The sequence below is a fragment of a genome, unplaced genomic scaffold (assembly GCF_019419815.1).
Source record: "Pyrus x bretschneideri cultivar Hongxiangsu unplaced genomic scaffold, Pyrus_bretschneideri_v1 Contig46, whole genome shotgun sequence".
Taxonomy (NCBI): domain Eukaryota; kingdom Viridiplantae; phylum Streptophyta; class Magnoliopsida; order Rosales; family Rosaceae; genus Pyrus; species Pyrus x bretschneideri.
This window is the reverse complement of record NW_025999783.1, coordinates 2,413,161-2,427,930: the sequence shown is the minus strand read 5'-3', so window position 1 is coordinate 2,427,930 and position 14,770 is coordinate 2,413,161. Positions and strand designations below refer to the sequence as shown.

At 37.3% G+C, this 14,770-nt stretch overlaps 1 protein-coding gene across 3 annotated transcripts; it reads right to left on the bottom strand.

The window, feature by feature from the left end:
* Positions 1 to 4,674: 4,674 nt before the first annotated feature.
* LOC125469818 lies at positions 4,675 to 7,652 on the bottom strand. Of its 3 annotated transcripts, none has more exons than XM_048567748.1 (7): positions 7,306 to 7,647; positions 6,618 to 6,697; positions 6,240 to 6,432; positions 6,068 to 6,146; positions 5,615 to 5,701; positions 5,152 to 5,213; positions 4,675 to 4,928 (listed from the first exon to the last, which is right to left on the bottom strand). In XM_048567748.1, the coding sequence occupies exons 3-7, from the start codon at positions 6,380 to 6,382 to the stop codon at positions 4,685 to 4,687; spliced, it is 615 nt and encodes a 204-aa protein (XP_048423705.1). In that variant the 5' UTR covers positions 6,383 to 6,432; positions 6,618 to 6,697; positions 7,306 to 7,647; the 3' UTR covers positions 4,675 to 4,684. The 3 variants fall into 3 exon arrangements, with proteins under 3 accessions (XP_048423705.1, XP_048423704.1, XP_048423706.1); XM_048567747.1 differs by having other exon boundaries at positions 6,240 to 6,359; XM_048567749.1 differs by lacking the exon at positions 6,240 to 6,432 and having other exon boundaries at positions 7,306 to 7,652.
* Between the last annotated feature and the right edge of the window lie 7,118 nt (positions 7,653 to 14,770).

Here is a 14,770-nt window from a genome sequence, read left to right as displayed (position 1 = left end):
ATTGAAATGTGAGCTTTAAACCACAAGTTCAGATAATAAGAGTACATCAAACAAAAATGATTCAATTGGACCAATACACTTCATTCCCTCTTTGTACAATGAAGTATGAGGCATCTAGGTGGATTGTGTTCAATTGCCCTGATAAATCGAACACTGGATCAAGTATATCCATCGGTTTAGCCTGGTCAAGGAAATTGGTTTCGACAACCTTCTCCTTGAGGGAGCCTTGATTCAGGTCTACCAGGTGTTTTAGGGTATGACAGGTATGCGCCCAGTGCACATTGCCACCGCACATATGGCAAGCTCCTTCAGGGTTTCTAGGAGTCTTGTTCATATGGGCTTTACCTTTGTGGCGATTTACATTTTTGAAGCTCGGATTTGAATTATACCTTAGAACCTGGTTGTAAAACTGGACACCATAATTCTTGCATTTCTTGTTCGTTTATGGCCACATCCTTATTTGTAATTATTGCCACGAGAAGATGTGGTGTTCACTTCGAGGGAAACAACATTCATTTCTGGGAATGGTGCCGATCTAATAAGTCGGGACTGATGACTTTTCATCAGAAGCTCATTGTTTTGTTCAACCACAAGGAGCACCGATATCAACTGGTTGTACTCAGTAAAGCCTCGTTTTCTATACTGCTGCTGCAAGAGCACGTTGGAGGCATGAAATGTGCTGAAAGTCTTTTCCAGCATATCTTCCTCAATAATGGTCTCCCCAAAAAACTTCATTTGAGAGCTAATTCTAAATATTGTAGAGTTGTACTTTGCAACCGACTTGAAATTCTGGATCCTTAGGTGTGTGCACTCATAACTAGCCCTTGGAAGAATCACGGTTTTCTGGTGATTGTATCTATTTCTCAATGCCTTCCAGAGGGCTAATTGATCTTCAACTATTAGGTACTCGTTCTTCTCCTTCATCAAGGTGGCGACAGATAAAGATCATAACATTTGCCCGATCTTGAGAAGATGCATTGTTTTCCTCCTTGATGGTTTCTCCAAGATTCCCTGCCTCCAGATGGATCTTAGTATCCACTACCCATGTAAGGTAGTACTTCCCAATAATATCCAAGACAACAAAATCAAGCTTTGTCAAGTTCATCATTTTCTGTTCTGAAAGAAAAATGAGATGTGTAAGAACATGCAATAATATGTATTCCGGAGGAATTTAGTGTTAGAACTTATGGTTCTTACAAATTTTTAATTTTGATCTTCAGGCCAAAATGATAAGCACTCGAAACTTCAGGCTTGAGATTTACATGATTAATGAGGAGGGCGATTGTATCGCACCACTCTCATTGAAACAATATAGCGAAGTATGGGCGATTATTCCGCACCACTCAAGCAGTAGGAAAATTTAAATATCCAGAGTAGGGTGGGTGATTATACTGCACCACCTAAAATTGCAGTAAAATTAAATATGTAGTTCCATATGGGCGATGATACCACACCATCTTCGATTGCAGTAAAATTAACATAAATAAACACTGGGTTAGTAATAAGGAGCTACACCAAGCAAGAAATTAAAGATATTAGTAATTGTTATATTGAGAACTAGAAGCAAGCATGGTGCTAGGCTGCTAGCAGTTCTTCGTGAGGGTACATCAAGTAAGTGAGGCAGATGAGGAAGAAGAACAAGAAAATCCTTGGAGGAAGCATTTTTCAGTGAAGGGAGATGAGAACTGGTTAAGGTTAGAGAGTCGTGTTGATAATATGTTATAAATAGGCAAAGGTTAGAGAGATAACCCTTGCTATGGACATGAGCGAAGCAAGTGCAAAATATCACATTGTTGAGTTTCGTAACTATAACACAAAAGGATTGCAGGTAAAAGAGGAAGTGAGGGATATTGATATTATTGCTTTCAGTTCTTTTCTTTTGTAGTGTGTATTGTGATCACACACAGAGTGTTATTTACATAGAGCAACATCTGTGACAAACCAAACAAATGAAATGCTTCCCACTTTTGAAAACATTACACAACAACAAATACATTGCTATTTCCAAGTCTTCCTCAGTGTGAGTATTCATTCTCACAATTTTACAACATTTTCAACTTTTTAGTAGGATTTGTTTCTCGTTCTTGTTGCTTTCTCCTTGATTTATTCCTCTTTCCTTCTGCTCTTCTTTGTTCCTCATTTCTCTTTTTCTATATTCACATACTTTCTATTTTCGTTTTAAAAATTGAAGGAAAGAGGAAAGAGCGAGTGAGAATGGGGGAGTGGAGAGAGAGAGGGGTTTATTTTTAATGCAGGTGAGGCTTAAACAAAAAAAGTAAAATTTTATTTTTTGAAATTACATTACTGCTCTTAACTTTTTTTCTATGATAGAAAACTAAATAGTTTTTTTACCCTCTTTTGATTTAAACTAATGGCCAAAAATAAAATAAAAATATCCCGAGAAACAAAAAAAAAAAAAAAAAAAAAAAGTTCAAAAATCACTCCCATTGGACATCTTCATCAAAATTCCCCAACCGTTCAAAATTAAAGGCACCTCGAAACATCTTATGTCTACGTATGTGAGAACATAAATCAAAGAAAAGATGATTGGTCAAATATAGAGGTGTCGTGTTTGAAATCTTTTGTCTGCAGGTGGCAGCTTAATCGGCAATATAATCTGCACTCATTAGGAAATGTTAAGACTTGGTTATCTCCGGACTCTAATTAAAAGTTTTTTTTGTCAAACAATAGATTTATTAGATTAAGTGTTAAATTAGGGACCAACAGGGTTCGAATTCAGGTAATAGTGTAAGGGTAACACTCATCTCCACCATTATGATAGAGGACCACTTGCTTCTCTAATTAAAAGTTAATTTAAAGGCTAATTAATTAATTAATTAATTGAGAAAAGAAAAGATTATCCCAATTTGCTTTTGCTTCTTTAAGACATCTACAGATCCTTTGTGAGATTCAAAGAATCTTTTAATCATTTCTGTTCGTTGTAAATCATGTGATCAATTTTCGTTAAGTACTATTTGTATTCAATTTTAAATATAATATTTAAAATAATTTCTGACTGTAGGATATACAATAAATAAACAGAATTAAAGAATTTTTGAAATTTTCACAAAAAAAATCCGAAAATGATCCTCATTCTTGTTTTACCGGCCGTCGTAGTTTCTGCGTGGATAACTATAATCCGGAATCGCTTCCGCAGCCGAAAAGGCCAGCAACTGCTAAGCAATTGTTCACATTAAAATATGAACCACATGCAACTAATTGACATAAAACAATGTTAATTTGAGTTTAGTAAATTCTTAGTATTTTCCTTCTTGTTTTTGCTAGATTTGTGCGGATCTAATGTTCGATTTGTTTCATATATATTATTAGAAAAGTAACCGTCTATCATTGGGCGTATGAGGTGAGATATTTTCGTAGATATGAAGTCTCTTGTAATATAATTACACAAGGGGTGAGCCAAATATCCCAAATATCACACTAATTAATATCCCAAAAAAGACTCACAAGAAAGATGAACAAATGGAGTGTAAATTCAATATACTGCCCTTTGGCTATCGGCCTTACTAATTGACAAAATAGCAAATATTTTCTTACTGAAACATTTAATCAAACAGATTACGTGCACTGTGAAAACCGAAAATCAAGAACCTGATAAGAACTTCAATCTTGACCCAAAGAACGTTGAAGAGCTCCCAAGATTTGCAATCTTGAACAAACAAACACCACCGAAAAATTCAGAAAATGATTTGAGCAGACCACCAAGAAGAAAGAACCATATCGAAGACGCCTCTGAATAAAGAATTCACATTGGGCTTAGTGGTAGAAGAACATGCAGAAATTGAAGAACTACCAGAGTTTGGCAACTGGCCGCTTTTAACAAGTTATTTTTACTATGCATGCATGCATGTCTAGGCATGTTTAATGTAGCAGATCACTTTCGCTAATGAAACGGGTTCATGTTACTACTTTATGTATCGTATCTCTTTCATCACATGACTAAACCAACGAGTATGGTTGTAAATTATCTCGAAACAACTAGCTTGAGCTCCGCATTGAGTTTGGCTCGACAAAACTAGGCTCTTGAAAGAAACAAGCCAACTCTATGTTCGGCCCGATAAGAAACAAGCTAACAGTTTGAACATTGATACGATTGACTAGTAAAGCTAGTGAGCAGCTTGTATTTCCAGTTCAACTTTCCTGTTAAACCATATGAGTTAGTGTGTATAGCTATCGTATGATCATTATACCGTTATTACGGTGGGAATACGTCGTCAACAGGGGTCATCCCCAACCCATGCACACAACCACACGAGACAATTTCAGTACAATCACTACCCTTTTACTCTTTGTCCGATTGAATTTTTTCATCAATCGCAAAAGCAAAAACAGCTTCAAGGGCAGCATAACAGAGCTAATAGTGAGTTCAAACCCAGATAGCAAGCATTTGTTTGGGATATAATACCATACAGTTGAGTAGATCTGGAAAAATCATATACGACACGATAACACGAAGACAGTAAAACATTCACAAGTTTTGAGGTCCACAGTTATAGTAGCAAGAAATCTAGAGGCACCCATGGGATGCATCAACCAAGCACTCAAGAACACAACCTTTCCCCTTCCCTTTTCACAATTTCAAGTCGTTTACTGGAACGAAAATGGTGTGCTGCGAGGTTTAAGGGTGATGAAACAAGAATAAGTAGGTGTTTCAGCTAAGGTGGAATTATAAGGTTTGAGATTTATTGTAACATATTTGTTCAAACATCAGCCTTTGTTCAAAAATCTCAAACCATTGCATATAGGCCAAGGTTTTTACATCACAAGGAATCATAATTTGATCAACAAATAAACAAAAACTAATTAACTCAAACTCATTTGTCACCAGATTTTCACTGTGGATTTGACGACTGTATCCCATGACACTTGAAAATCTCTCTAAATCCATAGGCACTAGTATCGTAATTGAACTGGAAGCGTGCAGATATGACAAAAAAGACAACATGTTAGAATAAAAAATGGAGGGGAAAAAAGATGCCGAGTGTCTGTATGCATACGTAAAGAGTAAAAATGGCTTCATGGGTTTCCCTATAATATGGAGTGATGTAATCAGGTTGGAATGTGATATGAAGGCGGAAAATCCAATTCTTAAGAAAATAACATCATAATTTGTAAGCAAGTTTGGAAACTTACTGGTAGACTTTCACAGAGTACTTTGTAATATTTGCATCAGAAACCCTTCCCTCGTTCTGTGCCTGCATCAGAAAAATTTTCAAGTAAGCAAAAGACAAGCAGGGGCATGGTGCCTAAGAGGTCTCAGTCAAAATTACAAAAGAAAACCCTCAGCATATCACAAAGCTGGTCATGGAAAGAGAATCACTACTTTCTCTTATTTTCCAGAAAGGAACAAATACATCATGAAGTTTCCATTTTTATACCGAATTTGTTTGATGGCCTTTAACCCACTACAATGAAAAATTAAATGCCATGATGGAACCATGATCAGATTGCGTGCCACCAGGACTTGTTTGAATGCTACAGAAAATAAAACGGACTCGCTTCAAGTTCAAGGTTCAAAACAAGAGAGAACAATTTAAAACACGTATTGGGGCAAGCAAAAATAGGCATTTTAGAGGAAAAAAAAATGTTGTCTTACTTGTTGTGGACTATGAAATATTTCTATAAATGGATATTCCTTCCTCCGCCGTGTTATACAGAAACCAGGATATTTTGGGCATTCGACCTGAAAATGCCAATGCAAGAACAAAACATAAGAGATTACTGTTTTAAGGGAAGATTAACAAAAACTTATGTGAAAGTTGCCTCAAGAATTATAAAAGCATGCTTTCATCAAAGACATAGCTCTTTCTTCATTTTTTCTGGTGTGGGCAGCTCTCGACTTTAAACCTAACACCTCCCGCTTCGAAAGAATGCCAAAAATATCATTGGGCTATAAGGTCCAAAGGTAAAGGCACAAGCTCTAAATCACACATGGTGCTTATAAATATGTTTTCAAGGCTCATACTAGCGTACAACATGTTTGAGCATTAATAACTGAAGGCAAAAAATTGATATCATTAATAATTAATGGTAGTATTTGTTTACTTACACGCATAAATTTTACATGTGGATAAAACTCAGCCGCAGCTTCCTCCAATACTCCATCAAGATGTTTTGTGAGATTACACCTGTATTATCCGAAGCGAGTATTTAAACCTCCAACTGAAGAGTATAGGTTTAACATAAAAAATAAAAAATGATGGAGACCAACTCTAGATGACCTGGGGGTGAATGCAACAACCACGGGATGGCCTTCATGAAGGAGCTGGACAAACTCGCGTTCTGATGTAAAATGGATGACCCTTGATGGCCCAAGATCCTTTGGATAACCAGTATAATATCTTATATTACAGACCATAAACATAAGGAGTCGGAAGTGGTACAACCGTTTGACTAGACAACCATGATAAGAGGCTGTGTAGGGAAAGCCCAGAATTAAGAAGTGCCTACATCCTAAACTAAACTTTTAAATACTTTATCAAGATCCAAGACCAACAGAAGTAGTTCAAAATACAAAAAACAGTAGTAAAAGGCCTTAGAAAAACAAAAACATGTCATCTCAAGATCGAAAATGACAAGTAAAATTATAATGCTCATACTTGGATGCTGCACGGAGATGGCTGATCATTTTATCAAAAAGTGATGGCTCCCCCATTTAATAAGGAATACACAAAATATCCTGCATGTTAATTTGATAGTACTTATTCAACTAATTGCCACTATAATACGAGAGAATGAAAAAACGCAAAAGATTCATGAACCATCAGCCACAGAATGCATACCGATCAAGTCTGTATTTTTCCACATCAAACCGAACCCAGCTATTCCCACTGTCAGGCATTACATCAAACACATCCAGTACTTCAAAAGAAAGAGAATTTTTCAAAGTACCTGGTATTCAAGCGAGTATTCCACGCGTCATAAGTGAAGGGACACAAAAAAATATATCATTTCCTCCACTTGTATCATGACATGTGGTGTACCGCTTGAATACGCCGCCCTTGGAAAAATCTATAAGAAGGAGAACCTTTTCTACAGACCATGCGAAATGAAGCACACAGAACAACACTGTTACTGCATTAGAGGTGTGTTCTACTAAAACCCACTTCTCAGCAGAACTCAAACGAACAGTTGAGCTCACAAAACGCAACTTGCGCTCTGTTTCTTAACGAAATGATAGAAAGGAACAAACTTGGATTCCATGAACAACTAAACAAAATTCGAGGATTAAAACATAAGAAAATATGTATAATTACGGTACAGAAGACGAGAGAAATCACAAAGTACCTGGGTGGGTCGCGGCCAATTAAATTCTACAGAAAATTAGGGTTTGTGCAACGGCAGCAATCAATCTGAAAATCCCAGTAGAGCTTTTGTAATAAGCGACTTGCCAAAGTCCAAAGCCCTGCCGTTCTCGATCAAAAGCCGCTGCATCCAAAGAGCCGAGAACTAGTTTAAATTCAAATTTGCCCACTTAAATTTTATTTTGTCCTACTTTGGTCTCCCAACTTTGTTTTCGTCCCAAACTGATCCCTCAGTTCCAGGGTTCAAGTTGGATTGAAAATTCCAATTTGAACAAAAAAATTCCACTCTGAGTCCGAACATTTCTGATTCTAAAAAAATTTTAAAAATTTGGATGGCAATTAGAATGTATCGATCCTAAATTTTTCAAACTTAGTGTAATAAATAAATAAATAACTCATGCGTATTCTTATTTTATCATGTTTATTGCTATATTTAAATATGCTTTATTTCTTATTTTGTATATTAAAAATAAAGAGTTGTTGTGACATATGTTTTTATTAATAATATGATTGTGAAAATCATAAGTAGAGAAAAAATAAGAATTCTTTGGATTTAGAAGATCTTTTCTAATAGACTTTGTATTACTTAGAGAACAAGTTTCTCTCTTCCTTATTACTATAAATAAATGCACGAGGACTAATGATTTAACACACAATTCCTCAAGCCTATTCTCCCCTCTCTTTCTCTCTATGCCACTCCCCTCAGTTAAATATAGGTAACAACATATTATCAGCACGCTCTTCACGCTGTGCTAAAGAGAATTTATTCATCTTCAATCAAGGAATTATTACGTTTCAATTTTTTTTTAATTGATTAAATTTTGATTTTATTGAATTCATATACTTTTATTCATTCAAGTTATTTTTCTTATGTTGAATGTGATACAAGCTTTGAAGATGGAAAGCCGAAATTGAAGAAATAATTTTCTGCATCAAACCAGTTCATCGATATCATCACGCAATCATGTTCTTCCAAAACAACAGTTTTTATCTTGATATTTTTGCAGCTCTGATAACATAAACATTCACCATAATGCATGACCCAACTTTATATTTTTCGAATTTTAGATTCTACATAAATTGTGTATACATTATATTTATAATTATTGAATTATGTGAATTTGATATTGTCATGAATTGCATCAAATATATGTTCATTCATTAAATTTTTTTGAATATGCATTGAATTTAAAAAAAGCAACCTGCGTGACTGAGCCGAGCCTCAAGCTGAAGAGCCAGTAGCTCCCTCTCTCCATGAAAACCAAACGACACCGTCCATGGCATCGTCCCTAAATCCCACCCTCACCTGCAGACAAGTCACGGCACCTACGCCAATTTCCACCGGACTCACGACCTGAAGTTTGTTTTTTTTTTTTTGAGGGAAAATTCATCCCCTCCAACGATGATTATCGAAACTCTCGTCGAATTTCATCAAGATTTCTTAGGGTTTCAATTCGAAATCCCCATGGTTTTCAAATCCAATGTTGAGAAATCAAAATTCTCCGTTCATAATAGGGTTCCAGTTCGAACCCTAACTTCCCCAACCAAAAATTCACCAAGAACACGGCCACCCAATGTGGTGGCGCTGGTCTCAACTCCGGCGAGCTCACCCAGCAACACTGCTTTTTGGTCCAAAACGTTAGCCCTTTGGGCTTTGATTTCTTAGCCCTTTGAAAAGATCTATCTGGGCTCACAGATCATAGCCCATAACACATAACTCAGCCTTATTTTTTTCCTGTTTGGGCTAGGCCTAATGCATGACACCAGCCCGAGAACTATGGTGTCCCACGTGCCTGCAAAGCACACGATCGCTGCCCCCGTTGGGCTGATGGATCTTACCTAAGTTTAGGCCTGATTCTTAACTCACGGCCCTTGACATTCCAGCCCATTTTTGGGCTTGGATCACATTCCTTTTCAGGGTTTTTAATAGCCTATTAGGGCTTTGGTCCAATACCTTGGGCTACCAATTATATTGCCTTCTTTTTTTTTTTAGGCCTTATGGATTTTAAATTTTTTCATCCAACTTTTAATTTTGGCCCAAAGTTCAAATAAATTATAATGTCTATACATATTTGCATATTTTCTTGTTGCATATTTTTGTATATATTGCATTTGTTTGCAGGTATTATGAACTTGAAGTTCATAATTCTGAACCCGAAGTTAAAGTGTCATAGAAACCTGAAGTTTCTTAACGCGCAATACTCATGTTGAGACCCGAAGTTCTCCATGCTTAAATCCGTTTAAACCAAACCATGTCTTAGAACCTAAATGTTCTAAACTTTGATGTTTATGAAAATTTTATTTCCTAAAATGCTAATCACATTCTTGTTTCTGCCATTCAACGTATTGTCGAACTGTAACAAGTTTGATTTCATTGATTTGGAAGTTTCGACAAAGAAACTACTTTATGTGGATATAAGACGTGACACCCTGCTTGACTACGACTAGTTGCAAAATCATTATATCCAGTTATGGTATGGAAGAGGTGAATAAGCCTCCGCCCTGATCTTCATTCAAAGACTTATGCTTGAAGCATATCAAATGGAAGTACCTCACTGCTGAGGACTTTATGGCTCTTTGACTCACTTTGGACCGTTCCAAATCATGCAAAGACACATTCTTTCCCACAAAACATGAGTGAAACCTTACATCCATGAATAGGTACAATTCTGAAGTTTATATCCGATTGAATTTTGATTGGAAGAAAATCTTTCTCGTCCTTCTATATCTAAATTGGTCATGAAGTAGTGGTATAGAGAGTGGAAGTTTACCAAATTCTTGGATTTGATTACTACCACACTTGTGAGAGAATGGTACCCCAGTAATTCGGCTGGGAACTAACGAACGGTATAGACCCAGTTTCGACTAGAATCTACCGAATGGTGGTGCCCTACTTTGGCAGGGATACACCGAAATGCATGCTCTGCTTCAACAGAGGTGCATCGATGGGCATGCTCTGCTTTGGCAAAGATGTATTGAACGGTATTGCTCTGCTTAGGCAAAGACTATCGAACAGACCCTCCAGTTTCGGTTGGAGCCTACCGAACCCAAGTCTGGGTCTGTCTTTCTCTTATACAATCTAATTTCAAGTTTGTTTTACAACCAATGGTAGAATCAGGCCTACTAAGAGGTGATATCACGCCCGAAGCATGATCCCTGGCACCTAAAACTTCAAGAATATGGGATAGTATTCCCGAACCTTAACCCTACAGAATCTAACTCCATTATGCACTTTTCCATGCTTTTACCAATGTTGTTGAGGAGTACCATTCCAATAGTCAATCATTGAGACTGATTTTGCTCTATCTAACACATTTGGAAGAGTGAAATTTGACATGGTAGGCTTATTGGCCGAACCCCCTTGTATATTTGGTGTTTGGATATCATTATTATTTTATAATAAAGAGTTAATTAACAAAACTTGCCACATGTGACTACAATTAACTCATGCTTAGGTATGTTTTGTGGGGAAGTTAGCAGTCTGGTTCTTTGCTAACTTTATACCTAATCATCCCCTGACAACCTTTCAGGCTTATCCAACCTGATTGTGGGGCATGGCACTGCCCTATATTGTCCAATGGTACTAATTTTACCATAAAGGGAAGCCTTATACTTACTTGTTCTGGAAGAACGTCTTTTGAGCTTTAAGGATATTCGAGAGTATTACTACCATATTGAAACCAATGTAGAAAATGGAGTAAAATTCCTTAGCATATTACCATATTGCACTTCCAATGAATATAGCCAGAAGCATATTCTAGAGAAGATGGAACACTTAATGAATGGATTACACCCATTTAGGTCCACTATGTGGCCAGCCAGAAGCCCACGATTTGAAAGGAATTTTCACTATAGATGTTTGGGATATCTAGGATGATTCGTGATGCCCTGTTTTGGGCATTCTTTTACCAGAAGTAAAGACATTATACCTGGACGCGTACTATACCTTAGCGCCTTCCATCTTTCTTATAAAGGATTCAAATGGGACATTTGTGGACTGATTCAACCACCCTGCAGACTATTTAGATACTTTATAGTATTGGTTGATGTTTCGACACGTTGGTCACACGTGTGGCTATTGTCCACAAGCAGCATTTTCCACACTGGTGGCTCAGATTAACATCTCAAGGCTCACCATCTTGATTATCTGATCAAATTTATTTGATTTGATAAGTTTGAGAATTTACATCGAAAACTTTCAATGGATATTACATGCCGGTTGGGTTTTAAAGTTTAACATCCAGTCCCATGTTCATACCCAGAACGACCCAACAGAAGTATTCATTAAACGCCTTCAAATGATTGCGCGATCGATTGGTCATACGTACCAAGTTCCCAATCTCTGCTTGGGGCCATGTAATATTGCAAGTAACCATGTTGGTCTGCCTAAGGCCTGTCACGACCCGACCTTATAAAGCGTGTGTCAGTTGGTTACTAGATACGAACCTGACATATCGCATCTGCGCGTCTTTGGTTATGCGGTCTATGTACCATTTTTGTGCAGCCCTAACGTACAAAAGAGAAAAGGGGTCCTCAGGGAAGGATGGAAATCTATGTGGGTTATGATTCTCATTCTAATATTCGTTCCTTAGAACGTGATAGGAGCATATTCATGCGACTTAAATGGCTTGTTCTCGTGCATTTACGTTATGTTTCTTTAGTTATTTTAGTCCTTTAAGCTATTTTCGTGTGTTTGTAGGTCCAAAGGGCTAAAGGAGCAAAAAGATGCATTTTGGAGACTTTTGGAGCACTTTTGGGCTAAGGATGGATAGCTTATGCTTGGCGCCAAAATGTTGGACGAAATTGAAGACCAAAGTGTTGGAACTTTGTTCCCTTTAGTTTTAGGACATTTAAACCTTTCCAATTCCCTTATGCCGTGCATCTCCACCTTTCTCCCAAAACCATACACATGCATTCATTATTCATTCTCTCAAATGCTCCCATTACTTATCATAATCACATATCATATCACTTATCATTCACCACTTATCATATCATTCACCACTTATCATTCATCACTTATCATTCACCACTTATCACTTATCTTATCATTCACCACTTATCACTTATCATATCATTCACCACTTATCATTCATCAAACACATGCATTCACATGTTTTCACAATCTGCCATCATTCCAACCAAAACCGTGCACATGCTATCACCATGCATTCACATGCACTTGTTCCTCCATCATTCCATCCTTTAAAACATTGCACATGCACTTTAATCATTCAACACATGCATTCACTTCATCATTGCAGCCACACATTCACACCATCAAACTATCCCTAAACCTTGTGCTACAACGAAGAGGAAGAGAAGAGTGCCTAAACGTTCATACAATTCAAGTTTGAGTTGTTGGAATGTTTAGGTGTTTCTTTGATTTCAATGTTTAATTTCAATACTCTTTGTTTTGTACGAATGAGGAATGGAAGATAAGAGGGCCTAAACGTTCATACAATTCAAGTTTGAGTTGTTGGAATGTTTAGGTGTTTCTTTGATTCTCTTTGTTTTGTACCATGAGGAACTAAACCCCCTTGGTTAGGGGGTGATTCGAATATATGTTTATGCTTGCATTTTGATTTGAATACTTCTAATTGCGGTTTTATAAGTTGTGGATTCAATTTGTTTAACCGTTTGATTGATAACTTATTTATGTATGTTTATTGAGAGTGCACGCTTAATTTTCATGCATGAATATGACGCTAGAATATAAGTGAGTTTCACCTAATAGTTATGAACTTATATTCACAAGTAGTGGAGGTTGCTTATAAACAATCGCGTTAAATGAATTCTTGGCATAAGTTTCATGCAATCCATAGTAACGAATGTCTCGTCAACACTTATAATTTTCATAGAGCGTAATGATTCTTGCTTGTATCTCTATTATGCAATCATGTAGGGGACTTGTGGGGAATGTTTTGAATTGTTGTATGCGCTAACCCATCCAATTCAATAACGTTAGGAATATTTGAAGGTTAATTAGTGCATCACGGTTAACCCGGGGTGTTGAGTTTCATGGTTTATTGAAATGCAATTGGAAATCATTTTATTATGCAAGTGTAACATATGTGAAGATGAACCCCTTAGCTAGCATTCATTCATTTCAATTCCATTCAATTCTATCACACATTCACATTTACATTTTGCTTTAATTTACAATATGTGCAATTTAATTTAATTTCGTATAAACCTCAATCCCCCTTTACTTTATTGTCCAATTTAGTTAGAAAGTGTCTTAGTTTATGTTTCTAAGTGTTTTGATTCAATTTATTTCCCAATTTCGTCCAAATTCACCAAAGTGCTCAAAACTGCCCAGAAAGTGATTTTGAGGCAGTTTTGAGTGTTTTGGGTGATGTTTGAGTCTTTTGGTTTGTTTTAATGTTTTAAGTGTTTAGTTTTACATTCTTTGAGTTAGTTTAGTGTTTTATATTGTGTTTTTACGTTCTTGAGTCAAGTTATTACATAAATTCGTCCAAATTTGTGTTTGTGCTCAAATCTGCCCAGAAAGTGGTTTTTAGGCAGATTTGAGTGTGTTTGTGTTGTTTTGAGTCTTTTGGTTTGTCTTAGTGTATTAAAGCTTAGTTTTGCATTCTTTGAGTCTAAGTTAGTATTTCATATTGTTATTTTACGTTTTTGAGTCAAATCCAAGTGGTTAACAATCCCTCCTAATCCCCGGTCTAGAACGATCCCTACTTATACATATACTACAATTTGACGAAAAGAGGGTTTAATTTGTGTGCGTATAAATCCCGCATCAGAACGTTTGATAGGCGATCTCTTTACTGCTTGTTTTTGCTGATTGTCACTTTTATGAGACAATCTTCCTGTCGTTAAGGGGAGATAAAAACGTCAACGTTCCTAAAAGAACGACACGAATTATCATGGATGTCCCCACTATGTCTGCAAATGTGCCTTGTCACATCCCGACCCGGGGGGGGGGGACCACTTCCCGGGCCCGCTCCACCATCGTAGCACGATATTGTCCGCTTTGGTCTTACCATTCCCTCACGGTTTTGTTTTTAGGAACTCACGAGCAACTTCCCAGTGGGTCACCCATCATAGGATTGCTCTAGCCCCCTTCTCACTTAACTTCGGAGTTCCGATGGAACCCGAAGCCAGTGAGCTCCCAAAAGGCCTCGTGCTAGGTAGAGATGGGAATATACATTTAAGGATCACTTCCCTGGGCGATGTGGGATGTCACAATCCACCCCCTTTAGGGGCCCGACGTCCTCGTCGGCACACACGCGGCCAGGCTTAAGGTCTGATACCAAATTGTCATATCCCGGCCTGGGGTGTGACAATTTGGTATCAGAGCCCAACCCTGGCCGCGTATGTGCCGACGAGGACGTCGAGCCCCTTAGGGGGGTGGATTGTGACATCCCACATCGCCCAGGGGAATGATCCTTAAATGTATATTCCCATCCCTACCTAGCATGAGGCCT

Bases quoted from the DNA above. Each gene is read 5' to 3' on its own strand.
- LOC125469818 (XM_048567747.1), bottom strand. From the start codon at position 6,673: ATGGGGGAGCCATCACTTTTTGATAAAATGATCAGCCATCTCCGTGCA. The intron at 5,214-5,614 runs GTAAGACAACAT...TTTCTGATGCAG, and splicing joins TATTTCATAGTCCACAACAA to GCACAGAACGAGGGAAGGGT. The intron at 4,929-5,151 runs GTAAGTTTCCAA...GCACGCTTCCAG, and splicing joins TACTCTGTGAAAGTCTACCA to TTCAATTACGATACTAGTGC.